The sequence below is a fragment of the Nomascus leucogenys genome, chromosome 7b, assembly GCF_006542625.1.
Source record: "Nomascus leucogenys isolate Asia chromosome 7b, Asia_NLE_v1, whole genome shotgun sequence".
NCBI lineage: Eukaryota > Metazoa > Chordata > Mammalia > Primates > Hylobatidae > Nomascus > Nomascus leucogenys.
The window spans coordinates 86,463,304-86,491,270 of record NC_044387.1 but is presented as its reverse complement, the minus strand read 5'-3'; the positions used below and the strand labels follow the sequence as shown (position 1 = coordinate 86,491,270).

Here is a 27,967-nt window from a genome sequence, read left to right as displayed (position 1 = left end):
TTAGGATAGTTAGCTCTTCTTGTTGAATTGATCCCTTTACCATTATGTAATGGCCTTCTTTGTCTCTTTTGATCTTTGTTGGTTTAAAGTCTATTTTATCAGAGACTAGGATTGCAACCCCTGCCTTTTTTTGTTTTCCAGTTGCTTGATAGATCTTCCTCCATCCCTTTATTTTGAGTCTATGTGTGTCTCTGCACGTGAGATGGGTTTCCTGAATACAGCACACTGATGGGTCCTGACTCCTTATCCAGTTTGCCAGTCTGTGTCTTTTAATTGGAGCATTTAGCCCATTTACGTTTAACGTTAATATTGTTATGTGTGAATACGATCCTGTCATTATGATGTTGGTTGGTTATTTTGCTGGTTAGTTGTTGCAGTTTCTTCCTAGCCTCGATGGTCTTTACAATTTGGCGTGTTTTTGCAGTGGCTGGTACTGGTTGTTCCTTTCCATGTTTAGTGCTTCCTTCAGGAGCTCTTTAGGGCAGGCCTGGTGGTGACAAAATCACTCAGCGTTTGCTTGTCTGTAAAGTATTTTATTTCTCCTTCACTTATGAAGCTTAGTTTGGCTGGATATGAAATTCTGGGTTGAAAATTCTTTTCTTTAAGAATGTTGAATATCAGCCCCCACTCTCTTCTGGCTTGTAGAGTTTCTGCTGAGACATCAGCTGTTACTCTGATGGGCTTCCCTTTGTGGGTAACCCGACCTTTCTCTCTGGCTGCCCTTAACATTTTTTCCTTCATTTCAACTTTGGTGAATCTGACAATTATGTGTCTTGGAGTTGCTCTTCTCGAGGAGTATCTTTGTGGCATTCTCTGTATTTCCTGAATCTGAATGTTGGCCTGCCTTGCTAGATTGGGGAAGTTCTCCTGGATAATATCTTGCAGAGTGTTTTCCAACTTGGTTCCATTCTCCCCATCATTTTCAGGTACACCAATCAGACGTAGGTTTGGTCTTTTCACATAGTCCCAAATTTCTTGGAGGCTTTGTTCATTTCTTTTTATTCTTTTTTCTCTAAACTTCCCTTCTCTCTTCATTTCATTCATTTCATCTTCCATCAGTGATACCCTTTCTTCCAGTTGATCACATCTGCTACTGAGGCTTCTGCAATCTTCACGTAGTTCTCGAAACTTGGCTTTCAGCTCCATCAGCTCCTTTAAGCCCTTCTCTCCATTGATTATTCTAGTTATCCATTCTTCTAATTTTTTTTCAAAGTTTTTAACTTCTTTGCTATTGTTTTGAATTTCCTCCTGTAGCTCAGAGTAGTTTGATCGTCTGAAGCCTTCTTCTCTCAACTCGTCAAAGTCATCCTCCATCCAGCTTTGTTCCACTGCTGGTGAGGAACTGCGTTCCTTTGGAGGAGGAGAGGTGCTCTGCTTTTTAGAGTTTCCAGTTTTTCTGCTCTGTTTTTTCCCCATCTTTGTGGTTTTATCTACTTTTGGTCTTTGATGATGGTGATGTACAGATGGGTTTTTGGTGTGGATGTCCTTTCTGTTTGTTAGTTTTCCTTCTACCAGACAGGACCCTCAGCTGCAGGTCTGTTGGAGTTTACTAGAGGTCCACTCCAGACCCTGTTTGGCTGGGTGTCAGCAGCGGTGGCTGCAGAACAGCGGATTTTCGTGAGACCACAAATTCAGCTGTCTGATAGTTCCTCTGGAAGTTTTGTCTCAGAGGAGTACCTGGCCGAATGAGGTGTCAGTCTGTCCCTACTGGGGGGGTGCCTCCCAGTTAGGCTGCTCAGGGGTGAGGGACCCACTTTAGGAGGCAGTCTGTCCGTTCTCAGATCTCCAGCTGCGTGCTGGGAGAACCACTACTCTCTTCAAAGCTCAAGCAGAAATGCAGAAATCACCCATCTTCTGTGTTGCTCGGTCTGGGAGCTGGAGACCGGAGCTGTTCCTATTTGGCCATCTTGGCTCCACCCTATCTAAGCAACTGTAATATATTATACTCTTAAAAATGCTAAGATAGTGATGTTAAGTGTTTTTCCCCACAAATATGATCAAAACATGAATAATACATACATTAATTAGCTAAATTTAGTCATTAAACAATGTACATATACTTCAACATATCATATTGTACATGGTAAATACATGCAATTTTATCTGTCAATTAGAAAACATAAATTAAAAAAAAGAAAAAAAAATTCTTTCTTTCTTATTTTCCCACCCTGCCTAAAGAAAAAGGGGTATCAATCCATGAATTGTGAAGAAAGCTCTACTGTATACATAGGGACCCAAATGTTTTATTTGCCTTTCATCGCTGCCCTTGCCCATAATGAAGCCATTTGGTAACCAAGTATCTATCAGGAGTTCTTGACCTAAGAAGATTAAAATATTTCATAATTTTTCAAGTTTCATTGAACCAGTTTTCTAAATTTCAGTTTTGGTTGAAATTCTTCCATCTAGCCGGGCACGGTAGCTCACTCCTGTAATCCCAGCACTTTGGGAGGTTGAGGCAGGCAGATCACCTGAGGTCAGGAGTTCGAGACCAGCCTGGCCAACATAACAAAACTCCATCTCTACAAAAATACAAAAATTAGCCAGGCGTGGTGGCAGGCACCTGTAATTCTAGCTACTCGGGAAGCTGAGGCAGGAGAATTGCTTGAACCTGGGAGTTGGAGGTTGCAGTGAGCCAAGATTGCGCCATTGCACTCCAGCCTGGGTGACAGAGCAAGACTCCATCTCCAAAAAACAAACAAAACAAAACAAAAACAAAAGAAAATTAAAGATCCTAAAGAAATCAAGCAAAATGCTTTTATTTTACACATTGTAACATCTTGATGAAATTTCCTGTATTACAAATGTCAAAGTACGTGGGTAGGTGATTGAATGGTTTGAACTGTTATTATAAAGTATTGTTCACTAAATGACTATTGGCTGATATCCGCAATAGTAGTGATTTCAGTTTCAAAGTAGATAACACTAGATAACAGTTACATTACATGCAGAAAGTCAATTGGGGAAACACAAGCAATTATAATGTCAAAATGGCAAGAGTTAAAAAATATAGAACAAAAATGTTACTTGGAGTTGGTGGCTAATCTTTTGTGACACACTTTCTACTAACCCTGGCCCTTAGGATGATATTGAGAGTCAGGTTTTATATGAACATGATCCATGGGATAGGATGGTGGGAATCAATATTATGCTCTGAATCAGAAGTTCTGGTGTGGCAGCAATGTGTGTTTTCACAAGCCTTCCAGGTAATTCTGACACATGCTAGCATTTGAAAAAACCTGGCTTACACTGTAATTACTTCCACAAAAACACAAATTCCAATTCCTAACATAAAGTTTAATACTGTGTTAAAGCTCTCATTTTGCTTCTGAATATTACCTTCTTAGGATACCAGCAGGTATGACCATTGTTAAACAGACATGCGTTATGTCCTAATTCTCAAGTTGAATATTGGCAAGAAAGATAAATCCTGCAATGTGTGAAGGAACAGATTGCCCTAGAGTTAGATGGGATGTTTCAAGCTGAAAGATATATAATTGAGAATGGATTGAGTATTGCTATTTTTAAAACCAGGGTATATCAGGAGTTCTACTTCCCCTTCGATATAGAAAGCTGGAACTAGTTTTGCTTCTACCCTGGTAACAAGAAAAAGCCATGATGTAAAGTGTAAAAAAATACATAAATAACAACTTTGATTGAACACATCAGAGTATGGAAATCACAGTAGTCTGAAGTCTACTGAATGTCAGGTCCTTCCACGGAAAGATGTGATAGTGGCAGACTACAAGAGCAAGAGATGTTGGTATCATACAGCTGGGTGAAAAGCATTCTGATAAAATTGGTGATGGGTTGGTGAAGGTCATGTGTGGATGAGGGGAAGAGGATAGAACTAATGGAAACTGCAGATATGAGGGGAGCTTGCACACACTCACAGATCCTTTTCCATTGACCTCCATCTCCTGCTCACAAGAATATTTGTGGAAAAAGCAGGAGGTGCATGAGTGCCTTCCTTGGTGTTTCAGGCTTGAGAAAGGGAAGTGGTCACTGCCATGAGAAAAGTCTGAAGCCTCACTGTAATCCTTCAGAAAACACAGCCGTAAGCCTCTGAAGGAGAAGCAGAAAACCCCGCCACCCCTACGACAAAGGTACAGACCCACTGGAGGCAGAGGAAATGTCAAAACAAAACAGACAAAACAAAATAAAACCAAAAACAAAACCTACTACCCCTAGGGGAAGTCCTGGATTCAGGATCATATACCAGTAATATCAGAGATCTTCTACCACTAGGAGATTGAAAAGAAACTCTCTCCCATGGAAGACTCATAAGATATATAGACAGAGTTGCACTGCCATGAAGAGAAGAAATAGGATCACTGAGAAAGCTCAACACCAAGACCTGAATATGCAGGGCCTGCCTAAGGTGGAGTCTGTACTGAAATAATAAAGAATCCCTTGCCTTCAACACCAGACTAGCAAGCACCAAGTAACAAGCAACTGCCATCTACCACTGATAAAGACAAAAAAGGGTGGAGAGGAACAATATTTGCACTGGGGATGAACAGAGAAGGTAAGGGTAAAATAGAAGCATTGAGAAAACACCTCTTAAATCCCAGCCTCCACCCTAAGAAAAAGAAATTTGAAGCCAGTGGTGCAATGAAGATAATAATAGAACAAGAAAACCCAATCTTGACTTAATTCCTGATTAGATCCACCTAACACCCTCCTTCATACACATAAATACACTAATAACCTAACACAAGAGATGCATCCGTTTCCAGACATAATGTCTCTATTATTGCATATATAATGTCTTATTTTAATAAAAAAAAGAGACACACAAAGGTAAGAAAAATAAAAACAACACTGTTAAGAGACAAAACAATCAACAGAACAGACTAGCACATGCCCCCTATGTTTATATTAAATGGAATTTAAAGGAACTATGAATTTAACATTGATAAAGATTCTAGTGAAGATGTAGAGAATATGCAAGAACAGATGGGAGATTTCAGCAGATAAATGTTGTTATGGATTGAATTTTGTTTTTCTAAAATTAACATTGAAGTCCTAACCCCCAATGTGATATGTTTAGGGAGGTAATTAAGGTTAAATAAACCATAGGGATGCAGCCCTAATCCTATAGGGCTGGTATTCTTAGAAGAAGAGTAAGAGACACTGGAGCTCTGTCTCTCTCTATGAATACACAGAGAAAATGCCATGTGAGGATACAGTGATGTGGAGGCCATACACAAGCCAGAAAGAGAGGCCTCACCAGACACTAACCCTTGTTAAGTCCAACTTAATCTTGGACTTCTAGCCTCCAGAACTATGAGAAAATAAATTTCTGTCGTTTAAGCCATAAGTCTGTGATAATCTGTTATGTCAACCCAAACAGACTAACACAAATGGAAACTATACTAAGTGAAATGTAAATGTTAGAAATAAAGAACATGGTAATAGAGATAAAGAATGCTTTTGACAAATTCATCAGTAGATTTAAGACAGCTGAAGAAATAATTACTGAATTTGAAGATAGGTCAATAGAAATTACTGAAACTTAGAAAGAAGGGCAAAAAATGAACTGAACATCCAACAGTTGAGGAATAACAGCAAACAATCTAGCCCATAAGTAATTTGAATCCCAGAAGACAGACAATGGCACAGAAGAATTATATGAAGAAATAACAACTGAGAATTTTCAAAAATTAATGACAGACCCCACAATACAGATGCAAGAAATTCGGAGAATTCTGAGAAGGAAAAAATATCAAAAAATATTAGAAACATACACACACATAAACACATACACCTCCATACATTATATTCAAATTGCTGATAACAAGAAAATTTTGAAGGCAGCCATAGGAAACAGAATCACGACTTACACAGAAATAAAGATAAGATTTACAAAAGAAGTATGGAAAACTATGTAAACCAGAAAAAAATGGAATCTTTCAAGATAGAGAAAGAAAACTGTCATCCTAGAATTGTATATGCAATGAAAACAGCTTTCAAAAGTGCTAATGCACATACTTTATACAAAATATAAAAATAAGTTCTTCAGAAAGAAGGAATATGATACCCCAAAAAAATTTGGATTGAGACAAAGAAATGTCTTCATGAAAATCATTTTTTCCAACTCTCGTAAGAAAATGTACTCCGTAAAAGAATGCAGCCTCTATATTTCAGCCCATAAGGCTCAGGAAGTTACCATAAGGTTCAGGGAATCATCCTCTCAATCAGGACCTTGGACAGGACTGGAGAGCAGTTGAGTTCCTCTAGTGCTGTCATTTCAGCATTTAGTATCCTTCAACACTGTGGCTGAAATGAATTGATATCTCTGTCTGGGAAGTCACTTACACCTATGGAGATCGGAAGGACCTCCATACTAAGAATAGAATTTCTTGGCGACTGTCTCTGATTTTATTATAATGTTGTATATAAATAAGGCCTTTTACTGGTCAATAATAGTCACTGAAGGGAAGAGTCAAAACAAGAAATTTAAAAATTAAGCTTATGATTGGATTGATCTAGTGAGCTACCTTGGACTGGTAGCCTCACTCCTCAGACAATTTTTGTTATTATGGTGCCTGCTAGGCTCTTTCCTGAGCCTTGTTAGTTGGCACTGCCTTCTGCTTCTAAAAACAACATATTGCAGGAAATTGCTAACATTTCTACATTTCTATAATTTTATTTCTTTAGATTATACTGTTCAAACACTCTATGGCCTATAATGAAATTTAACATTTATCATCAGGTTATTATTTATGACCAGGCCAGAATGCAAAATGCAAAGAATGCAGGAGAGATGAGACATTATACTTATATTTGAATTACTCATGCTGAATAAAATGTGGGCAAAATCTAAGGAAATCAGTATCTTTGTACAGAGGGCAATACATCATGCAAAAGTAATATTCTGTAAACCACAAGACAGAATTGATTCTATTATGAAAAATACATATGTATAGGGAATTGGTGTAACCAGTAGAATATGTTATGCTGGGTTTAAGTGAATTATTATTCTATTGCTTTCTGGCAAATTTCCGATTTTTTTGTTCCTTATTTTCCAAATTTGGAAATATAATTACCAGTAATACATTAGGAAGTAAAGACTACTGTTTTGCAGCAACTTCGGTAATGCCTTTTAAAACATCCAGAATAAGAAACCCTAGAGGAGAACAATGTGGCAGTCACCTTGATCTAGGAAGTCAAGGATTTTAGTGCAAGTAGGAAAGCATGAGACAAAAAATCTTTTCCAGCTGCCTATGATTCGATTCAATTAGATAAATCTCCATTTTATTTCCAAGTGCTTGTAGTGAAAGACAAGGGCAGTCAGCTTAATGGAAAGAAAAAGGATGTGCTCACTTACTAATTTGATTCGGTGGCCGGGAGTGGCGCTGATTTCCCAAGTGCATTCTTTCCGGCTTGGGTACTTGTCTGGCCAGTTGGGACTGGTGATGAGGCCACTTGGACTGTGGATCTTCTGTTCACACTCAGCTGCACCAATAACCATAATATCAGACAGTGTGGCAATCCAGCCCAGGTTTGAGGCAGAAAGCAAGCAGCCTATTTACCCACTGCCCTGTTGAAAGATTTTCCTGAATACCAGCTAATTTTCACTCCCGTGTCGGTTATTATATTCATCTGCTCTGGAAAATACTTTGCTGAGAATAATCAGGCAATGTTTGTTGTCTGCCTCACATGAAATTAAGTATTTACCATAAATCAAATAAATGCCTAAAAGAAAATGAACTTTTATTTTAAACTGATGGGTCTGTAGCTCAGACTTTAACAGTGCAACATATATTGACAGTCGAGAATATCAACACTGGGTGTATTTAATCCAATGTCACAAACAAACATCATTGGACTATGCCATTTTCAATTTTTTTCCTATTAAAAGAGACATCATTTACTGCTAATTAACTTCATTAAGGCACCTTATGAATCATGTATTTACATTTTCTTTCTCCCTCAGTTAAATATACACTCGAATACCTACATCATAATTTTAGCTTCTAAAATAAATTAGCCCTAATTTTATCAAAGCAAATGGAAGCACTAAGGGGAAAGATAAATGAACAGCTACTAGCCCTGGAGATGCTTCTGAACTAACTTCAAAGGATACCCCATTCAATCAGTATAATTATTTAAGGGTTTTTTTTTTACAATTAAAATAACCTCATTTTAGACAAGATCATTCCACATGGTTAATGTTAAATTTCAAAAACATTTAACATCCTCAAGCTGTGCTCTTTCTATATAATTTAGGAAGCTCTATAACACACATCCTTGTTTGGACTGGGATTATTTGGTATGTATTGTGTATCCCATTCTAAAATACAAACAACTTGCTAAAATTTCCTGAGCAATATATATGGTGAAATACTTTATTCAATGGACAACACAGCTATTATACCCTTTGGGGCCACACAACAAGGGTAACATGCCCAACATTAGTTAGTGCACCTGCTGTAGTTGCTGCTGGCCCCACGGCTGCAATCATTAATACCAGACCTTCACCTTAGTTGTGCTAGGTTTCCATAGGGAGATTTGTATTTGCAACAGAAGATTACAATAAAGTGGAAGGTAAAATTCAGTTCCTGTCTAATAATCTATGATTATGGTAGCAAGACATAGCCTGGAAAGTTGGGTGCAGTCATGACAAGGGTTTTCTAAATTCCATTGTCCCTGTCTCTGCCTCACAATATGAAACGTGAACTCCGCAGGATGTGGCGATGACACTGAGACTAGGTTGAGAGGCTCGTTGCTAAACTGTACAAGGAGCATGTACTATAGTGAAGGTAAAATATAATCCAACCACTTTCCAGGCAATAGGACAAGTTTATTAAGGTGCATCTGGATGTTGTTTTATCTATTATGAAGTTTCCTATATCATTTATGTAATGAACAGACAAATTTGCTACCTGTGATCCACAGGCTACATGTATAATCTATAAAAGCTGTCTTGTTTTTTTTCCTCTGAATGATCTTCAATGTCTGCAAAACAAAAAATAAAAACCTGGGCCAAGTGCAGTGGCTCATGCCTGCAATCCCAGCACTTTGGGAGGCTGTGGCAGGTGGATTACTTGAGCTCAGGAGTTCAAGAGCAGCCTGGGCAACATGGAGAAAACCCATCTCTACAAAAAATACAAAAAATTAGCCAGGCATGGTGGTGTGCACCTGTAGTCCCAGCTACTTGGGAGGCTGAGGTGGGAGAATTGCTTAAGCCTGGGAGGTCGAGGCTGCAATCAGCTGAGATCACCCCACTGCACTCCAGCCTCGGTGACAGAGGCAGACCATGTTTCAAAACAAAAACAAAAATGAAAACCCCAAAACCCACAAAAACCTGGGCCTATTTCCTAACCTATTGATTTAATAGCATATCATATCTTACCAAGTTACAGATACTATGCTTATACATGAAAGTAGAGAAAGAAAAATTCCTGTTTGTATATGATTCTGCACAATGTAATCAGCTCAATGAAAAAAAGAAAATCCCTGACACATAACCATATTTCAAAGGAGCTAAATGGAACAAGGGTCAACTCAGGATATTCTCTATTATCCCAATGTTTACACAAAACATTCTTATCTAACTGTGGTTAGAGTCAGGTACCTTCCAGTGTACATATGGTGACTAAAGTTATAAAATTTGCCTTAGTAATTCTCCTCTCAAAACATGCATAAATCCAATTTAAGTAGAAAATTTGGGAACAGACTGTCAAAGGAAGAAATAAGAGCTGAATAACTATTTATTGTTCTCATCTAGTTCATAGTGGCTAAGGGGAATAGGATTACTGCTTTAAAAAAAATTTTGGAATTTTGTAAGGCCTTGGGGACAAAATCTGGTAGGGTGTGATTGTGCTACTATTAAGCTTTTCTGGACCAAAACCATGACTTAAAACTTTAAATGACACAGTGTCTACCATTTTCAAATGTCTTCCCTTTGGTAGGCATTTGAGTTTGATGCTCCTGGTATTTAAAGGGACATCACTTATGTAGCACATGCACAAGATATACAAGATATTTTTGGGAGGAATATTACATCAAATGCAAAACATTTAGCAGAAGTTAAGTTTAAATATGCATAGTGTTATAAGGTCTGCTCCACAAAGACCTGGGGAGAACTTGGTGCTTTTCTGGCTACCAGATGGTATCCTAGCAGCTACTATGTCTGTTATACGAAGCTACTCTAATGCCACCTATGTGCGAAGTACAGATCCAGTCATTTGCCTTGGATCTTTGAACATTACACAGAATTTTGTTTTTTGACATTTGGATAGCCCACCATGATATCACTCATCGAAATGATTAACTCTACTTGGAAGCAGTGCTTTACTCAAACCACGTGAAATTCTACATGTTGTCAAGAAAAGTGTATTCCTTTCCATACCTTCCTTGCAATCATGTTTATTTTCATGCAGCACAAATCCATTACGGCATTGACACATGTAGCTCCCCATTGTGTTGACACATTCGTGCTGACATCCACCATTATCCTTAGAGCATTCGTCTTTGTCTAGCAAAGAGATCAATCCCATGGTTTAGTAAGTAACTTTAAAAACAAAGGATATCAAAGGGAATCATTTAGTTGTGGTTAACACTGCCAAAGGGTAAACTAAGTCATGGTTTCTCCTGTTCCCAATATAAAACAAACAAAAATGTATGATCTCTTAGTTTTACCCGTTCCTTGTTTAGCTTGAAGCCTTGTACCATGAATCGAGTTTCCAAGACTATTAGTGCTACGATAATAACTTGTAATCCTCTTTTATTCCTATGCTGGAGTAGAAGTTTTAGGTAGTAGAAAGAGGGAATCAACAGATCTTTTTTCAAATTAACCCTAAACATTTATTGCCAATTTAAAAAAATAAATTTAAAATTGTGCATAGTTTGAATAGGGGCAAGAAATAGCATTTAAGTAGAGGGATATCCTTCAATACATTAACCATGGTATACAGACAGAGGCTAAACAAGGTTCCAAGATTTGTATGTAATCACTTAAAAAAATCACTCAGTATAATTACTGTAGTTGATTTTTTTTCCCCATTAACTCTGCAGTGATGCTTAGCATTAATGAATTCGGACATTTCATAGCATTCCAAACAGAAAAAAAGGCATAATTAAACTACTCGAAAGAAGAAATGAAATTGATATATTTTAAACAAATCTACTCTGGTAGACAAGTTTATTAATAAGTCATCCCCTAAAAGGGCTTTTAGTGTGCTAGAAGTAAGGTAAAGATTAGACTAGGAAATATGAGCCCCAAGAAATAGCCAACAAATTCACTACAGGGAAAAAAGCCAAACTAGATTAACAGGCAGTCAATTCGGTGAGGCATCAACCATCAGTCTATGTCACTCAGCTGTCGTTCCATAGCTGGCCTGTCCATTAACGTCAAAACTGGCAGATTGCTCCTGACACACATTCATGATGGCACGTCACTCAGACTTTCATCAGTCCCACACATCGAGAATGAAAAGGATGTGTTACAGTCATAAGAGGAGTTAGGCTGAATTCAAATTGTACACTCTCAGCTGATTTTGCTAGTGAGCACTAGCAAGCTCTTGGTGGCATAGAAATTATACTATTTTTGCTTTCTTATCAATTCAATATTCATTCCATGGAAAAAGGTTTAGGGAAGATATTTTCATCAAAGAATCTGATAGTGATTTTAAAGGTGCATCTATTTTGTTACATTTGAAGATGGATTACATGACACACATTTACAGGCGATATGAATGCATTGGCAATACCTGAATATTTTAAATACATACAGGCAATCTCAGTTTTTAAAGAATATATCATAATTAGTGTATTTGTGATTTATGTGTTCTCCACCTATCCTTGACACTTCCATTATTCTTTCAACACTTACTATGGAGAATAAGCCGAAAGCAAAACAAAATGAAAGCAGAATAAAGAAAATTATTCTGTGAAAGAGCATCAAACACCAAAATGTAGAAAAAAATCAGGCGTTAATAGAAAATTAGATTTGTAAAATTAATTTTAGAGAAATTTACCATAATTCTGAACTCTTATTCCATTAGCTGTATCGACAGTGAGGATTATAGTTTATGAATTACAAATGACTTACACAGAATGGGTGGATAGTAAACCATACTTCCTACCACCATGGTATCAGCTGCCTGCATTTTCTAATGCAGACAGTTAAGCAGTAAATTGCTTGAATTTGTTTTTCACTCTGACTTTCTAGAGGCTCTTTACCTTACGAAACTTCAGAAAAATGCTTCTTTATGAGTGAATGTAGAATTTATCTCTGCTAAATGGAAGAACCAATTAAGAAAATGCTGGTGGCAGAATTATTTTGAAATAGACACATATTTCCTTTGAAAATGTTTATATAATGATGGTTTGGTATACTTAATATAAGACCTGATAGAGTGAACTTTAGTTGTGCCGTGGGTCAACCAGGCTTTTGAGAGTAACTTGGAAACCTAACAACTGTATGCAAAGCAGCTTAGAGAAAATTAGTTCACATTTGCAATTGACTAATAAACAGATGAACTGCTCAGAGACGAACAGCGTGGAGGCAGAGATGGCCTGAATCACCCTTTTATTGGTACCTATTTGGATTGCCATGCATGAAAGATACAAAAATGTTAAAATACAAATGTGAACACAAGTGTTATTCAATAACACATGCATTATTGCTGTGTTTAAATCCAGTCATTTTATAATAAAAATAATTCCAAAACATAAAATATCCCTAATATCCAAACTTCATTCTAGTGGAAAGGTTAAGTCCTTTGCTCATATTTCTGAGAATAATTAATTTCAAGATTTGTTAAAAAATAAACTGACCTATAGTAATAGTAACTAAAGAGAGATACAATTAAAAATGAAACCAATTATATTTCAATGATTTTGTAGCCAACCATTAATACTCTTGTTGTGCTAAAAATAATAATAATAATGATTTCAGAATAATTTTTGGAAGAAGAGAAAGCAGAGGAGGAGGAGCAAAAGGAACAAGAAAAGAAAGAAGAAGAAGGAAAAGAAAGAGAACAAGTATAAGAAAGGGAAGAAGAAGAGTTATTATTTTATTTATATAGTCATTATTCTCTAAGTATCTGTCATTTTTTACTTTCTCAATTTATCAGAGTTTCATGCCTTCACTTGCACATCTGATATAGCATAATTTAATCAAGGGTGCATGAAAATGAAAAGTTATCTGTTAGGCAGCTAGAATATACTTATGAGTTAGTCTAAATTTAAGCTAAGATTCAAAACTGAACTAATCAAAATAGCATCTAAAGGCAGCAGAAGAAAGTTATTATATCCTGAAATGTAGCATGTAAAACTGTGCCTCCATGTGTCAAATAGTTATATGAAAAGAGAAAATTTCAGGAAATCATCGGAATACTTAAAATTATCCAGATGTTTTACATCATGCAGGCTAAAAAAATTTTGGTATTTTGCACTATATTTTGAAAAATATTTTAATTTGTCTGCAGAGTAGTAAATATGGTGTGGTTGTTTTAAAACCACTTGTTTGAACGGGAGTTAATAGACTATTCTAATTAAAGTGAATACAATTTTGGATTTCTTATGTTGATGAGAAATGGCAACTTCATAAAAGATAAATTCTGCAAATATATTATAGATTTCTTATTTATGAAAGGTCATCAAACTTGGGAAAAAGCTATTAGCAAACATAATTAACTTCTGTTTTCACTTTCCATTTCTGCTCTTAAGACAAAAACTCTGTTTTGAAGAATACAAATCCAAGGAAAGAGAAAAGGGAGAAAGAGAGACATTTAAACATTTGTCATAATGTCTGCATAACACATTTAATAATTGAAATTTCTATCAATAATTTATTTGAAATTTTCTGGCATTTTCATACACTAGACACAAAATAAAGAAAAAAGTGTTTTCCTTAGTGCTAGAAATAAATGTTTTATTGAGGAGAAATAAAAGCATTTATTTTCTGCAGAAGGAAATTAGCCCCCTTCTTTGGAATGGACATGTCTGCTTTCCATTCCTTCATGTAAGATAAAGAAAAGGCCCATCATTAGGAAAAAGGAAGAGGGTATTCTTCCATCAGAGGCCTGCAGTGAACCTCTGAGACTATCATAGGTCATCAGCCTATGAATGATACATACTGGATGGAACTGAAGTTGCAACCTGTATCAAGTTCTTGCAAGATTCAAAAATAAAAATTTTCTCTTTGCAGGAAGCTTCCTTATCTGTAGGAAAAAGAAGTCAATGGTCCATGCAACAGAACAGAAACATACAAGAGCAGGTATTCTCAAATTAAATGTTCAGGATCTGAAATAAATGGACACATGCACAGCACACACAGGCCCAACATAAAACTATCCAGTAAATAATCACCTACAAAAAAGCACCAATAAACACTACAAGAGCTACAACAGAGACAATTTTCTCTTTCCATAAACATGCAAATATTTAAATTTCAATAATGATGAAAACTTGGAAGCAGGATTCAAAATCATACAAGAAAGTTGTAGTTGTGTTACTGTGTGTAATTAATCACTTTTAAGTTTTGTTAGAGTAATATCATGTCGAATTTCATTTGCAAATATCAACAACCATTCCATGAGAGAAACAGTGGACAAGAAGGACACTTACAAATATCAAGACACAGTGAAAGAAAGATAAGATGAGGAGCATGTCAATTGAAATCACTTGAATTTAGAGCTAGACAGTTTGCAATGTACACATTATTTTAAGTGACTCCTCCATTTGTTACAGACAGAAATGAACTGGGAGTCGGAAAATGAGTTTTAGTCTATTTCTGTCCTTGAGCAAGTCCCTAGGCTTATCAGCAATAGTTAGATCACATTCCTAATAGATTTTTCCCCGAGGGAGACTGCTATTATTCTTCACATTTTCTGTTCTCAGAATTGCAGAGTCATAACTGAATCTTTTCATTAATACAGGGTTGCCTATAAAAGGCGGAATGCCTATGCTCAACTCTCATTGCCTGAAGTCATTGTTATACTATTCCCAAATAATAAATGCTATAATTAAAATTTTAAAAGATGTCAAGTTCCCAAATGTGCTATTTTTTTCAGGTATAAAGTCTGACTAATATTTCTGTTATGCTTAACTCATTTAAAGAAAAGAAACTCTTCTGAGCGGAATACTCTTAGCTTTGCTCCCTCACTTAAAATTAAGTAAATTGCATCATGTATACCTATGCAGACTTGCAGACTTGCAGACTTGTGCTCAAATATATCATATAAAATTAAGTTTGGTTTTACTATCATATAAACTAAATCATTATTGTTAATCTAGCAACAAATCTCATTTAGTCGAAGAAAATAACACCAATCTATTGTTGGACTATGTATTTTCTAGAAAATGTCTATGGCGCTATATTCTCAATTACCTGAAAAGAAATGAATACACACATAATTCTACATAATGTCCAAATGGTCTTATGTTGGCTTCCTAACTTCTTTATTTGATATAATATTACTTCATTGTATTGCTCTTTAAATATACCCTGGAATAAGTGTAGCGTATTACACTGATTTTTATAGAGCAGCTTATAAATTATTTTGCTTTAAAATCCAACGACTTCTTAATTTTTAAGCTACGGCATTTTTATGACTCATTTATGATATTTAGTCATAATTGATAGATGAGAATTTCTTAATTTTATGAGCATGGAAGTGATGTGAATTATTCTGCTAAAAAGTTCTTAGAGACATCCCTTCAATGTTATTTCTTAAATCGAAAAAGTGTTTGTTTTAAAAATCTGAGGCTATGTGCAAGGATAGCTAAAACCTCTTATGCAATTATTTTATTAGACAATGATATGTTGAAAATAATACTATAAATATATTATTTCATTGTATGTTAAAACTTAAATATATTTGTCTTTTTCCTGATGTATCACTTAACTGAAAGCTAGAGTTTTATTTTTAATAGCTTTCTTTTCCAAATACTATAGAATCACTTTTTACCAAATATTATTTTTTACTATTATTGAGTTTCCTTGAAAATTCTTAGAAGTTCTTGGAAAAAGAATGTGGAACAAATAGCTGAATATGTTATATTTTGTGTTAAGGTTTCATAAAGCCACAACTACTTCTGAAATTTTTAGAACACTGGCTATAAACATAACCATTTAAGGCTATGTGTCTATAAAATATCTCTTGATTAATGTATATAATATATTAACATCCTTATTAGATTGCCGGTAATAAAATATTTGGGAATTTAACTCAATTCAATACACTTGTATTAATATTTATTAACTAATGAAGAAATAAGTGTCTATAAGGCAGTGTTTGCAAACTAGAAATATTTGGCTAACAGTAATAGGTAGAAACATGATAGGAGTTTTTTTCTTTTATATTTATTTTTATATTTAAATTAAAAGAAAACTGAGAAGAAAATGGAGAAAACCATAATGCATGGTCTTTCCACCCTAACTAAGCATTCTTGGTATTTTTATATGGCAACTTTCAGGTTTGTTCCAACCTGCATGCTTAGCTGTATAGACACACTGCATGCACTGTTTTATGCCTAGATTTCCATTGATATTTTACCACGTACAACATTTTACACTGTGGAATCACTGAACCATCTTTGTAGCACAGAAGAGTCCACAAAATGCATTTGCCATAACTTATTTTCGATTTTCCTGTTGTCGCAATATTAGGTAGCTCCAAATTTCTGTCACTATCACATTATTTTGAAATTCTTCTTCTGGATTTTGAGATATTTCTTAATGCAAAAGTCCCATGAATGGGATTTCTGAGGCAAATAGTCATTTTAATGACTCTTGATTTCTATGCTAAATTTATTTCTATAGAATTTGTGACAATAAATCCAGTAACAAACTTTATCAAAGCCCCCATAGTGAGTTTTAGCATTTAAGAAAACTTCAATTTTGTTTGTGAAGTATAATATCTTTATAGTTGACATACCTACTTTATAATAATGTAGTTACAGTGAATTACTTGGCTTTTGACATATGATTATATATTATCACACTGAAAGCATTATTAGAAATTTAATATTTGCAATGTGAACAGACATCAATTAAAATGGATAATCTTTTGTAAATTATGACTTCATAAGATCATCATAATGAGGATATTTATTCACCTAAATTCTTATTTTCTGCCATCTCTTGATAATACAACAGCAATTTATTGCAAACATATTTTTAACCTTCCCTTTTCCTGGGCAAACATCTTTCCCGCTAACAGAAACTCCCAGGAAATTAAATGTGAAATAGATCTAATCACTCATCCAGAACCACAGTATTTTAAATATCAATCTGACAAGCAGCCAAGACTTTTCAATGATTTACAAAGTGAACCCTGAAAATTTATACTTAATAATAATTGTCTTGGACTTTACAAAACAATAATCTAATAAAGAAGTGAAAATTATATCTGCTGTTGTTTTCCAGGTCATAAGGAAAAGAACTAATGCCATTTGCCAAGGTCATGATCAGTTCTTACGGTTAAGAGAATGGTCTTTGGACCAAGAGATACTAGGTTTAAATGCTCTGTGACACCAAGCAGCTTACTTAACTCCTCAGCTGCCTCATCTGTCATATAAATATATGAATATAACAATATAAAATGAAACTTTGGGGTTTAATTTCTTCATGAACTTCGTTGTTCAGTTTAGTTAACTACCTATACTCCATCAAACAATCTAGGCTAGACTCTTTGAAAACTATCGTCATGTCAATTGATTTAAATATATATATATTTTTAAGTGCACTGATAAATACTTAAAACATGGATGATTTTCTGAAATCATCCATGTTCTAAGTATGCATCAGTGAACGTGGTTTATAGCAAATTACCTGTTATTGGCTCAAGTACTACCAAGGTGCTGAGTTAATTTTACAAATCACAGTTCCACAGAGATGAAGAATAAAGACCATATATGCTCATGTGGTGGAGAATAGCATCTTCTGCACAAGGCTTCAGAGCTGTATTTCAAATAATTAAGGAAGCACATCTTATATTTCAGCAGTACTGTTTCTAAGGACACGAATAATCTGTTTTTATAATTTGGAAAATTTTTTCTGACCAAAAATATCAGAAAGGGAATTTTAAATTTTCTGGTAACTAAATTTAATCGTACTTTGTAGTCAGTATTTGCAGCATGTTTCTTTTCTTAAAAAAATTCAAAATTAAATATATGACTAAAGTAACATAAAAAGGATCCTGAACACTTTCTTTTTAAAAATCATTTTAGATTCATGTGGTACATGTGCAGGTTTGTTACATGGGTATATTGCATAATTTTGAGGTTTGGGGCTTCTATTGAACCCATCACCCAAATAGTGAACACAGTACTCACTAGTAACCTTAATTATAATGACAAAATTCATTTACTTCATAATTTCAATTTTTAAAATAAATATTTAGATAGCTTTAAGATAAGTAACCTTGTCTCTACCTAACCACTGGATCATTTAAACTTCATAAAACACATAATATTTATAAAATAGTGAAGTCTTAAAAAGTCTTATTTTCATTAAAATATTAAAACTATACTTTGAATAACATAAATCTTAAATGAATACCTGAGAAGCATTTGTAAAAGGTCATTTAACCTGGGAAAAAAGAAGGGAATGAGAACACGGGAGCCGAGGTCCATTGTATTCTGGAGGCTCTTTTCTGTATGACTTGGAACTCAATGGAGCTTGTGAACCATTAACTTCAATTACACTGAAAGCCCCAAACAAACCCTAGACATTGTAAATCTCATTAATTTTAAACACGTGAGGACCAGACTAAATGGCCTTTGAATTAACTCAATCCAAATTACCTAATATTAAAACATAATTGGAATTCAGTTGCTCTAAATTGCTTGCTAGTTGCAAAGACAGATTGCTATACTAAGGTTTATTATAGTTTTATCTACTTGGGAAGTTTCAAAATAATATTTTTATAAAGCATGATTCTGAGATTGAGAAAAAAAATTCTTGTTTTTTTATATATTTCCATAAAATTTGGGGAGTTTTATAAAATTTCAGCTCTTTAGGAAGGAAATTTTACTTTGAGCTGCTTAAACTAAATGTTAAATTCCAAACACAAAAGTGCAAACCATTAAATACAGGTGACAATATATTATATTTAGTAAAATTATAATTTCCATGTTCCTAGGTTTCTTACTGCAACCATTTCTATAACGATGAGGCTAAGCACAATTTTCATATTAACTTAATAATAATGAAAATATATTAAAATAAAAGATACATTGCTAAATAAAAAGATATAAAAGTGTTGCTAAAATAAGACTACATTTTCCAAACACAAAGAAAAATTATTTTGAAAAATCTGCCCCTTTTTGGAGGTCTTGTATCATTATTCCCATCCACCCGTGAAGAGTAAAGTCACTGTATAAAAATATTGCTATAATTATTTTTGTGTTGTTTGTACAAGCTTTTATAATATTTGACTAAATTTTATATAAGATCTAATTGTTTGGAGGTAACATTTCATCAGGGCCCCTATTATTTAATATCCTAATTTTAAGTAAAATATTACTAAACCTATGTCAAATGGTAAGGCCTACTTATCTTCAAGTTGCATTTACAGAAAACTATGAAAAATAGATCACATACAATTTAATCCAATCTACATTGAAAATTTGTAATATACACATACAACATGTGAATACTTATACCTGAGAAAAAATGTGCTTTGAAGCCCTTCTTGGATACAGTATTGTCAGATTTGAACTCAATTCTCATATTGTTGAACTGGGATGTGATAACTTCAGGCACTTCAGCGCCACAGAATTTGCCATGCAATTTAGACTCAGAGGAAAGACCACTCCAGATCTCCACATAATCATATTTGCAAACCTAGAAAAAAATGTGGTTATCAGTTGCCAGATTTGTGAGTACAAGATGATTGACATTTATCTTAAAAAAACATGTCTCGTTTTTCCCATTTTACTCTTATGGTAGTCAAACTGGAACTAACAGGTAAGGAAAAAAATCAGGCCAGACACAGGGGCTCACGCCTGTAATCCCAGCACACAACTGCTAGCAATAGAAATAGCTCTTTCCATTGTAGAGATGAGAAAACTGAAGTTCAGAGATTTTTATATAGCTTGTCCAAAATGATACTTGTCATACATGGCACTGTGGTTAGTCCAGTGCTGTCTCCCAGAAACACCACATTCTAATGAGAACAGCACCATTAGTAACTTTAAAAGAGAAAGATGGATACTTGCTGTATAATAAAAAAGATTATTTGCTTTTTAAACTTACTAAAAGGACTGATATGTCTTAATTTCTTTTTGTTGCTGAGTGCTGTGAAGTTACTCTGTAGGATTGCTGCAGGACTGCAAACACATAGGAATTCTATTCAGTGCAAAGGAGGTAAGAATTTATGTTAAAATAAGGTAGCCTCACTCTGATTTATATATAATATACTAACAACACTAAAATGGAAGAAGCTAAATGAATGCCAGGTATTTTTAAGCAATTTTATGGCCACTAACAGATGTTTCCATAATACACTTTCCCAAAGTTCCAACAGGGCACATGTTCAAGAACAAATCTTGCATGAATGACCTTATTACATAAATGTGTAATTAGCAAGGTTTAACAACGCATATGATTGAACCCTGGGGCACGATCTGTGCTTTGAAATATGTCAACTCAAATTACTGGTTCTTATGCTATTAATTAGGTGATAAATAAGCAAAGTGCTGCTAGGGAAAATGAAATAACTTTTCTACTTACTTTCTTACAATTGCAATTTTTTTTTATTATTATACTTTAGGTTTTAGGGTACATGTGCACAATGTGCAGGTTTGTTACATATGTATCCATGTGCCATGTTGGTTTGCTGTACCCATTAACTCGTCATTTAGCATTAGGTATATCTCCTAATGCTGTCCCTCCCCCCCACCCCACAACAGTCCCCAGAGTGTGATGTTCCCCTTCCTGTGTCCATGTATTCTCATTGTTCAATTCCCACCTATGAGTGAGAACATGCGGTGTTTGGTTTTTTGTCCTTGCGATAGTTTACTGAGAATGATGTTTTCCAGTTTCATCCATGTCCCTACAAAGGACATGAACTCATCATTTTTTAGGGCTGCATAGTATTCCACGGTGTATATGTGCCATATTTTCTTAATCCAGTCTATCGTTGTTGGACATTTGGGTTGGTTCCAACTCTTTGCTATTGTGAATAGTGCCGCAATAAACATACGTGTGCATGTGTCTTTATAGCAGCATGATTTATAGTCCTTTGGGTACAATTGCAATTTTTGTTTGGAGAGTTCCAACATAGTATAAAAGACTGTTTCCAAGGCTAAAGATGTTGTCATTGACTTTCCTTTGGAATATCAATATAATGAATAAAATAATGATGTTTTAAGCCTAACCCATTATTCTGTAAGTCAAGTTTTTGCTCAGGCCTTTTATTTTAAATAGCTAAGATATCAAATTATGAAAATACAGAGAATTCTGTAACAGCTTTCTACACAGTAATACGATTATAAATTAAAGAACACAAGAATATGTTAACACAGTCTGTAAAGAGCCCTTCTATGAATGGTGGCCCTGACTATGAGAATAACACAACACCTCAGTTATATAAAACCAACTCCCCTGCTTTTTCCTGAATGCAAACCTCTACACTTATTACAAATATCTATCAATTAATAAATCAAAATGTCACACCCAACACAGTAATAGCTTAATGGAAACCTATGGGAGTAGATGTCATTCAACAGTAAGTTCATATCAAATCGCAGATTTGGTAGGGACATTCGCATTTTCAAAAGGTGTAGCCCCCCCAAAAAAAACCTCTCTAAAAACAGTATAAAAATAATTTTCTTATTAAAAGAAAATTATATTTCGTGTAGATAAAGTATGTTAAAATGATAAATTGCAGTCTTTCTCATTATAAAACTTACACATAATGTTAAAAAGAAGCTCAAGTGGCCCATTGAGTTCCAGGATTCTACAATTCCTTGAAATATGTAAGTTCATCACATTTCTTTTTTTTTTAAATTATTATACTTTAAGTTCTAGGGTACATGTGCACAACGTGCAGGTTTGTTACATATGTATACATGTGCCATGTTGGTGTGCTGCACCCATTAACTCATCATTTACATCAGGTATATCTCCTAATGCTATCCCTTCCCCCGCCCCCCACCCCATGACAGGCCCCGGTGTGTGGCGTGATGTTTCCCACCCTGTATCCAAGTGTTCTCATTGTTTAATTCCCACCTATGAGTGAGAGCGTGCGGTGTTTGGTTTTCTGTCCTTGGGATAGTTTGCTTCGAATGATGGTTTCCAGCTTCATCCATGTCCCTACAAAGGACATGAACTCATCCTTTTTTATGGCTGCATAGTATTCCATGGTGTATATGTGCCACAGTTTCTTAATCCAATCTATCATTGATGGACATTTGGGTTGGTTCCAAGTCTTTGCTATTGTCAATAGTGCCACAATAAACATACATGTGCATGTGTCTTTAAAGCAGCATGATTTATAATCCTTTGTGTATATACCCAGTAATGGGATGGCTGGGTCAAATGGTATTTCTAGTTCTAGATCCCCGAGGAATCGCCACAATATCTCCACAATGGTTGAACTAGTTTACAGTCCCACCAACAGTGTAAAAGTGTTCCTATTTCTCCACATCCTCTCTAGCACCTGTTGTTTCCTGACTTTTTAATGATCGCCATTCTAACTGGTGTGAGATGGTATCTCATTGTGGTTTTGATTTGCATTTCTCTGATGGCCAGTGATGATGAGCATTTTTTCATGTGTCTGTTGGCTGCATAAATGTCTTCTTTTGAGAAGTGTCTGTTCATATCCTTTGCCCTCTTTTTGATGGGGTTGTTTGATTTTTTCTTGTAAGTTTGTTTAAGTTCTTTGTAGATTCTGGATATTAGCCCTTTGTCAGATGGGCAGATTGTAAAAATCTTCTCCCATTCTGTAGGTTGCCTGTTCACTCTGGTGGTAGCAAATCAATAAACGTAATCCATCATATAAACAGAACCAAAGACAAAAACCATATGATTATCTCAATAGATGCAGAAAAGGCCTTTGACAAAATGCAACAGCCCTTCATGCTAAAAACTCTCAATAAACTAGGTATTGATGGGATGTATCTCAAAATAATAAGAGCCATTTATGACAAACCCACAGCCAATATCATACTGAATGGGCAAAATCTGGAAGCATTCCCTTTGAAAACTGGCACAAGACAGGGATGCCCTCTCTCACCATTCCTATTTAACATAGTGTTGGAAGTTCTGGCCAGGGCAATCAGGCAGGAGAAAGAAATAAAGGGTATTCAATTAGGAAAAGAGGAAGTCAAATTGTCCCTGTTTGCAAATGACATGATTGTATATCTAGAAAACTCCATCATCTCTGCCCAAAATCTCCATAAGCTGAAAACCAATTTCAGCAAAGTCTCAGAATACAAAATCAATGTGCAAAAATCACAAGCATTTCTATACACCAATAACAGACAGAGAGCCAAATCATGAGTGAACTCCCATTCATAATTGCTTCAAAGAGAATAAAATACCTTGGAATACAACTTATGAGGGATGTGAAGGACCTCTTCAAGGAGAACTATAAACCACTGATCAATGAAATAAGACACAAACTAATGGAAGAACATTCCATGCTCATGGATAGGAAGAATCAATATTGTGAAAATGGCCATACAGCCCAAGGTAATTTATAGATTCAACACCATCCCCATCAAGCTACCAATGACTTTCTTCACAGAATTGGAAAAAACTACTTTAAAGTTCATATGGAACCAAAAAAGAACCCACATTGCCACGACAATCCTAAGCCAAAAGAACAAAGCTGGAGGCATCATGCTACCTGACTTCAAACTATACTACAAGGCTACAGTAACTAAAACAGCATGCTACTGGTACCAAAACAGAGATATAGACCAATGGAACAGAACAGAGCCCTCAGAAATAATACACATCTACAACATCTGATCTTTGACAAACCTGACAAAAACAAGAAATGGGGAAAGGATTCCCTATTTCATACATGGTGCTGGGAAAACTGGCTAGCCATATGTAGAAAGCTGAAACTGGGTCCCTTCCTTACACCTTATACAAAAATTAATTCAAGATGGAGTAAAGACTTAAATGTTAGACCTAAAACCACAAAAACCCTAGAAGAAAACCGAGGCAATACCATTCAGGACATAGGCATGGGCAAGGACTTCATGTCTAAAACACCAAAAGTAATGGCAACAAAAGCCAAAATAGACAAATGGGATCTAATTAAATTAAAGAGCTTCTGCACACCAAAAGTTCGTCACATTTCAAACTTTAATTTTCTTTAAGGGAACACAGAAGTCAGCTACCTCTTTTTTACCTAAAAGCCACTAGTAGAAAGCTAAAACTTCCTTGGTTAGTACAAGCAGAATTAAGAGGAAAATGTAATTTAAAGGAAAGAGGCCAGGCACGGTGGCTCATGCCTGTAATCCCAGCACTTCTGGAGGCCGAGACAGGTGGATCACTTGAAGTCAAGAGTTCGAGATTAGCCTGGCCAACATGGTGAAACCCCATCTCTACTAAATACAAAAATTAGCTGGGTGTGGCGATGCATGCCTGTAATCCCAGCTACTTGGGAGGCTGAGGCAGGAAGAATTGTTTGAACCCGGGAAGCAGATGTTGCAGTGAGTCAAGATAGCACCACTGCACTCCAGCCTGGGCAACAGAGCAAGACTCAGTCTCAAAAAAAAAAAAAAAAAGGAAGGGGGGGAAAAGTAGGCAGTAATAAAGGAAGAAGCAAAATAGACACACAAAAGCCAAACTATGGTATAAAACCCACAAATATTATCAACAATTACTGCTTCAGTGGCACAGATACATTACATTTCTGTTCTCTCATATACATCAGAGACAAAAGTGTCCAACTGATGTACATCAAAGGCAAAATATTTTTTGTGGGTTAATTTTATTTTATGGATGGATAAAAATCATGTTCATTTAATAAACATTAAAAACGTTGTTGGGAGAAAAGGATGCAAAGGAAGTTAGAAAAAGAAGAGAACGTACAGAAGATTAAACAAAACAAATGTTTATAAACTTTCCTCTGGAATTAAACCAGTGTTGACCAATCACACAAAGGACATTTTTCTAAAAGTTCCCATTTCAGGCTTGACATTCCATTTGAATTTGATGTGTGTATGTGCACTAGCACAAAGGAATTTTCAAATAAATGATTTCACTTGTTTAAATGTAGTCACCTGACAGAAACTGTACGTTTAGTAGAGTAAGCTATATTCTGTATAAAAAAAGGATAGCTTTAAATACATCTTTTACTGAGGCTAAAAAATTAATCTTTCTTTCTTTATGAACCATGAACACATTCATAACGAAAAGCTACATATATAATGAAAATATACCCATTTCCATGAGTAAAATATGCCAGGTTCTTCCAAATGAAATTTTGGTATGACTCAGCCAGAGGGTTTTGGTTTATTTTTTTCTAGAAGTGTCTATGTCATATGAAGTTGACCCTAAATACTTCATAGTTATTTAATAAATCAAGAAAATGGTAAATATTAAATACACTAAATAAAAACTCCCTCTAGGTAATTTTCAATCTTCCAGAAAGAGTCTAAACTATCATCCAATGCCAACAAGATTCATAAGCAGTTACCGAAATGAGCAGTAAGACAAAGAAAGAATACGATGTCTATACTATTTTACTATATCTTTCTTTTTTTTTTTTTTAATTTGACAGTTTGCCTTCAGGGAGTTCCAAAACATGATTAAAAAAAATTACAGTTATTGTTCACTTACTTCATTGCCTTCCAATTCAAAAAACTCAAACTTCACAGAAATTCTGTACTGGGTTGGTGCAACCACTTGCCACACACAGTTCTTATTAGGAGGGTACTCCTTGGGCCAGCCGGGGGTGGTTATGGTGCCGTTAAGTTTGGTAAGAAGTCCACCACAAGCAGCTAGAAGAAAAGAAAAGAAAAAGGTATATTCTCCCCATAAAGTCACCCACTTCTTAGCACCTGTCCATTAATTAATACCCAAACATCTCAGCACTAAATTTCAACCATCTGGATTTTAAAATCCAGAAATGGCAGTCTCTGTTCCTTAGTCTTTATACAAGTATTGTGGTCATTAAGTCTCATTTTTAAAGTGTTATTTTGTAGCTTAGGAGCCGAGAATATTATGGCTGTACTAAATTTTAGTAACTTTAAAGTAGGGGGAGCAATTTAAAAAAATTTAAAAACCTGGGTCTCAGTTTTCTTATCTTTAGAGTTGGTCTAATAATGTCTTGTAGTGCCTTGGCCACTACAGAATAAAGGAAAAAATAATATTTTTTGTCGGAATTGAGAAGGGTGTTAGGAGATTTAAGGAAAATATACATGTAAAGCACAGTTTAGGCTGATGTAATAAAACCAAATCAATTGTTCATTTCCTCAAACTATTTTTCCAAGACAAGTAACTCAATATTACCTGAGCTACCAGACAAGATATATTATGGTAAATAGAACAAATTTGTTATCCCGAAAAGTCCAATTTAAATACTGATTTTCTTTTTAAATAGATCTATGATTATCTATTTTAAAAAAGGTTCTATTTAATTTTCATCTCTTCCTTATTGACAGTGAAATTAGCAAAATCATGGTATCCTAAAGCAAGCTGAATGAAAAGAACATACATTGTACACAGTTCATAATTAATTCCTAAGGAGTCAAGAGTTACCTAAAATAACTGGTCCCTTTTTTGTCTTTGTGCACGTGTGTGTGTGGGTGTGTGTGTGTGTGTACACATATACATATATGCTATATTTATAAGTATATACAAACACTACCTGTACAGTTACTTTTACCACTTTCTTAGTAAATTATGATAAAGTAAGTATTTCTAGTTGCTCCACAGAAACAGTAGTCTTGTTATTTTTTGATTGTCTCATATACAATGTCCTCCTTTAAAAATACACTGCTTCATTACTAGGTCTTTTTTATTCTAGTAAAGGGGGAAGATTAGTAGGTTAATAGGTGGGATAGAGGCTTCTGGAAGCCAAACAGGGAAGTTCAGACTTTTAAGAAGAAACAGGGAATCTCTGACTTTCGCTAAATAGGTCAGCAGGGGGGTGTGCATTAAGCAAATAATTCTTTCCCCTTTGCCACTTATTATATTCTCCATTACAGGTATAGTAGAGAACAGGTGCTCATTTTCAGAGGACTAATATTTTGGTGGGAGACATCAACAGTAAACCAACAAATACGTAAATATAAATAATGTTAAACTGCTACACATTCTATGAAGATGAATTTTGCAGAAATTTTAAAAGAGGAATAAAGGAGGAACAGACTGGAGGAAGAAAGATCTTCCAATACATCCTGCCTGTAATAGCGGTATGGGGCCTGTAATAGGGTGGAGGCAGGGAAAATAAAAAAGAGTTAGCTTTAAAATCTGAAGGAAGAGATCACAGATAATGGTAACAAAATGTTGTACAAGAAACCTCATCTTAAAATGTAAAGATGAAATGCAGATAACCACGACAAAAACGTCTTTTTAAAAAAATCAATCATTTATTGATAAAACACATATTTATCTCCTGCTTTATGTCTGACTGTGCTAGATGTTAGAGATTCAAAGATGATTCTAACTCAGGATTTCTCATTTTAATAAGGGAGACATACCTATAGACTATATTAAGAAAAAGATAAAAAGAAATGGTGGATAGATGGATGGATGGAGAAATGGAGGGATGAATAGATGTATAGATGGGTGGATGAAAATCTAGACCTAGATAGAGACAGAAATAGATCTAGATATATTAACATACATATACATGGTGGCCTGGTATGACAGATGGATGAATGAATGATGGCAGGATGGATAGATAAAAATCTAGATCTAGACAGAGATATTTACAGATATATTAATATGTACAAACACAGTGGCCTGGTGAATGGATGGATGGATGAAAAGAAGGATGGATATAAATCTAGGTCTAGATGTAGATTTATATATAGATGA

General features: G+C 35.1%; 1 protein-coding gene across 2 annotated transcripts in view; it reads right to left on the bottom strand.

Moving 5' to 3' along the window:
• TLL1 (tolloid like 1) overlaps window positions 1–27,967 on the bottom strand; it is a 237,708-nt gene that overhangs the window by 25,806 nt on the left and 183,935 nt on the right. For both annotated transcript variants that reach the window (XM_030816298.1, XM_030816299.1), the window contains 4 exons: window positions 25,763–25,923; window positions 19,624–19,804; window positions 10,358–10,483; window positions 7,331–7,458 (listed from right to left, as the gene is read on the bottom strand). In XM_030816298.1, the coding sequence (XP_030672158.1) occupies window positions 7,331–7,458; window positions 10,358–10,483; window positions 19,624–19,804; window positions 25,763–25,923 (596 nt within the window). The remainder of the gene's footprint in view (window positions 1–7,330; window positions 7,459–10,357; window positions 10,484–19,623; window positions 19,805–25,762; window positions 25,924–27,967) is intronic.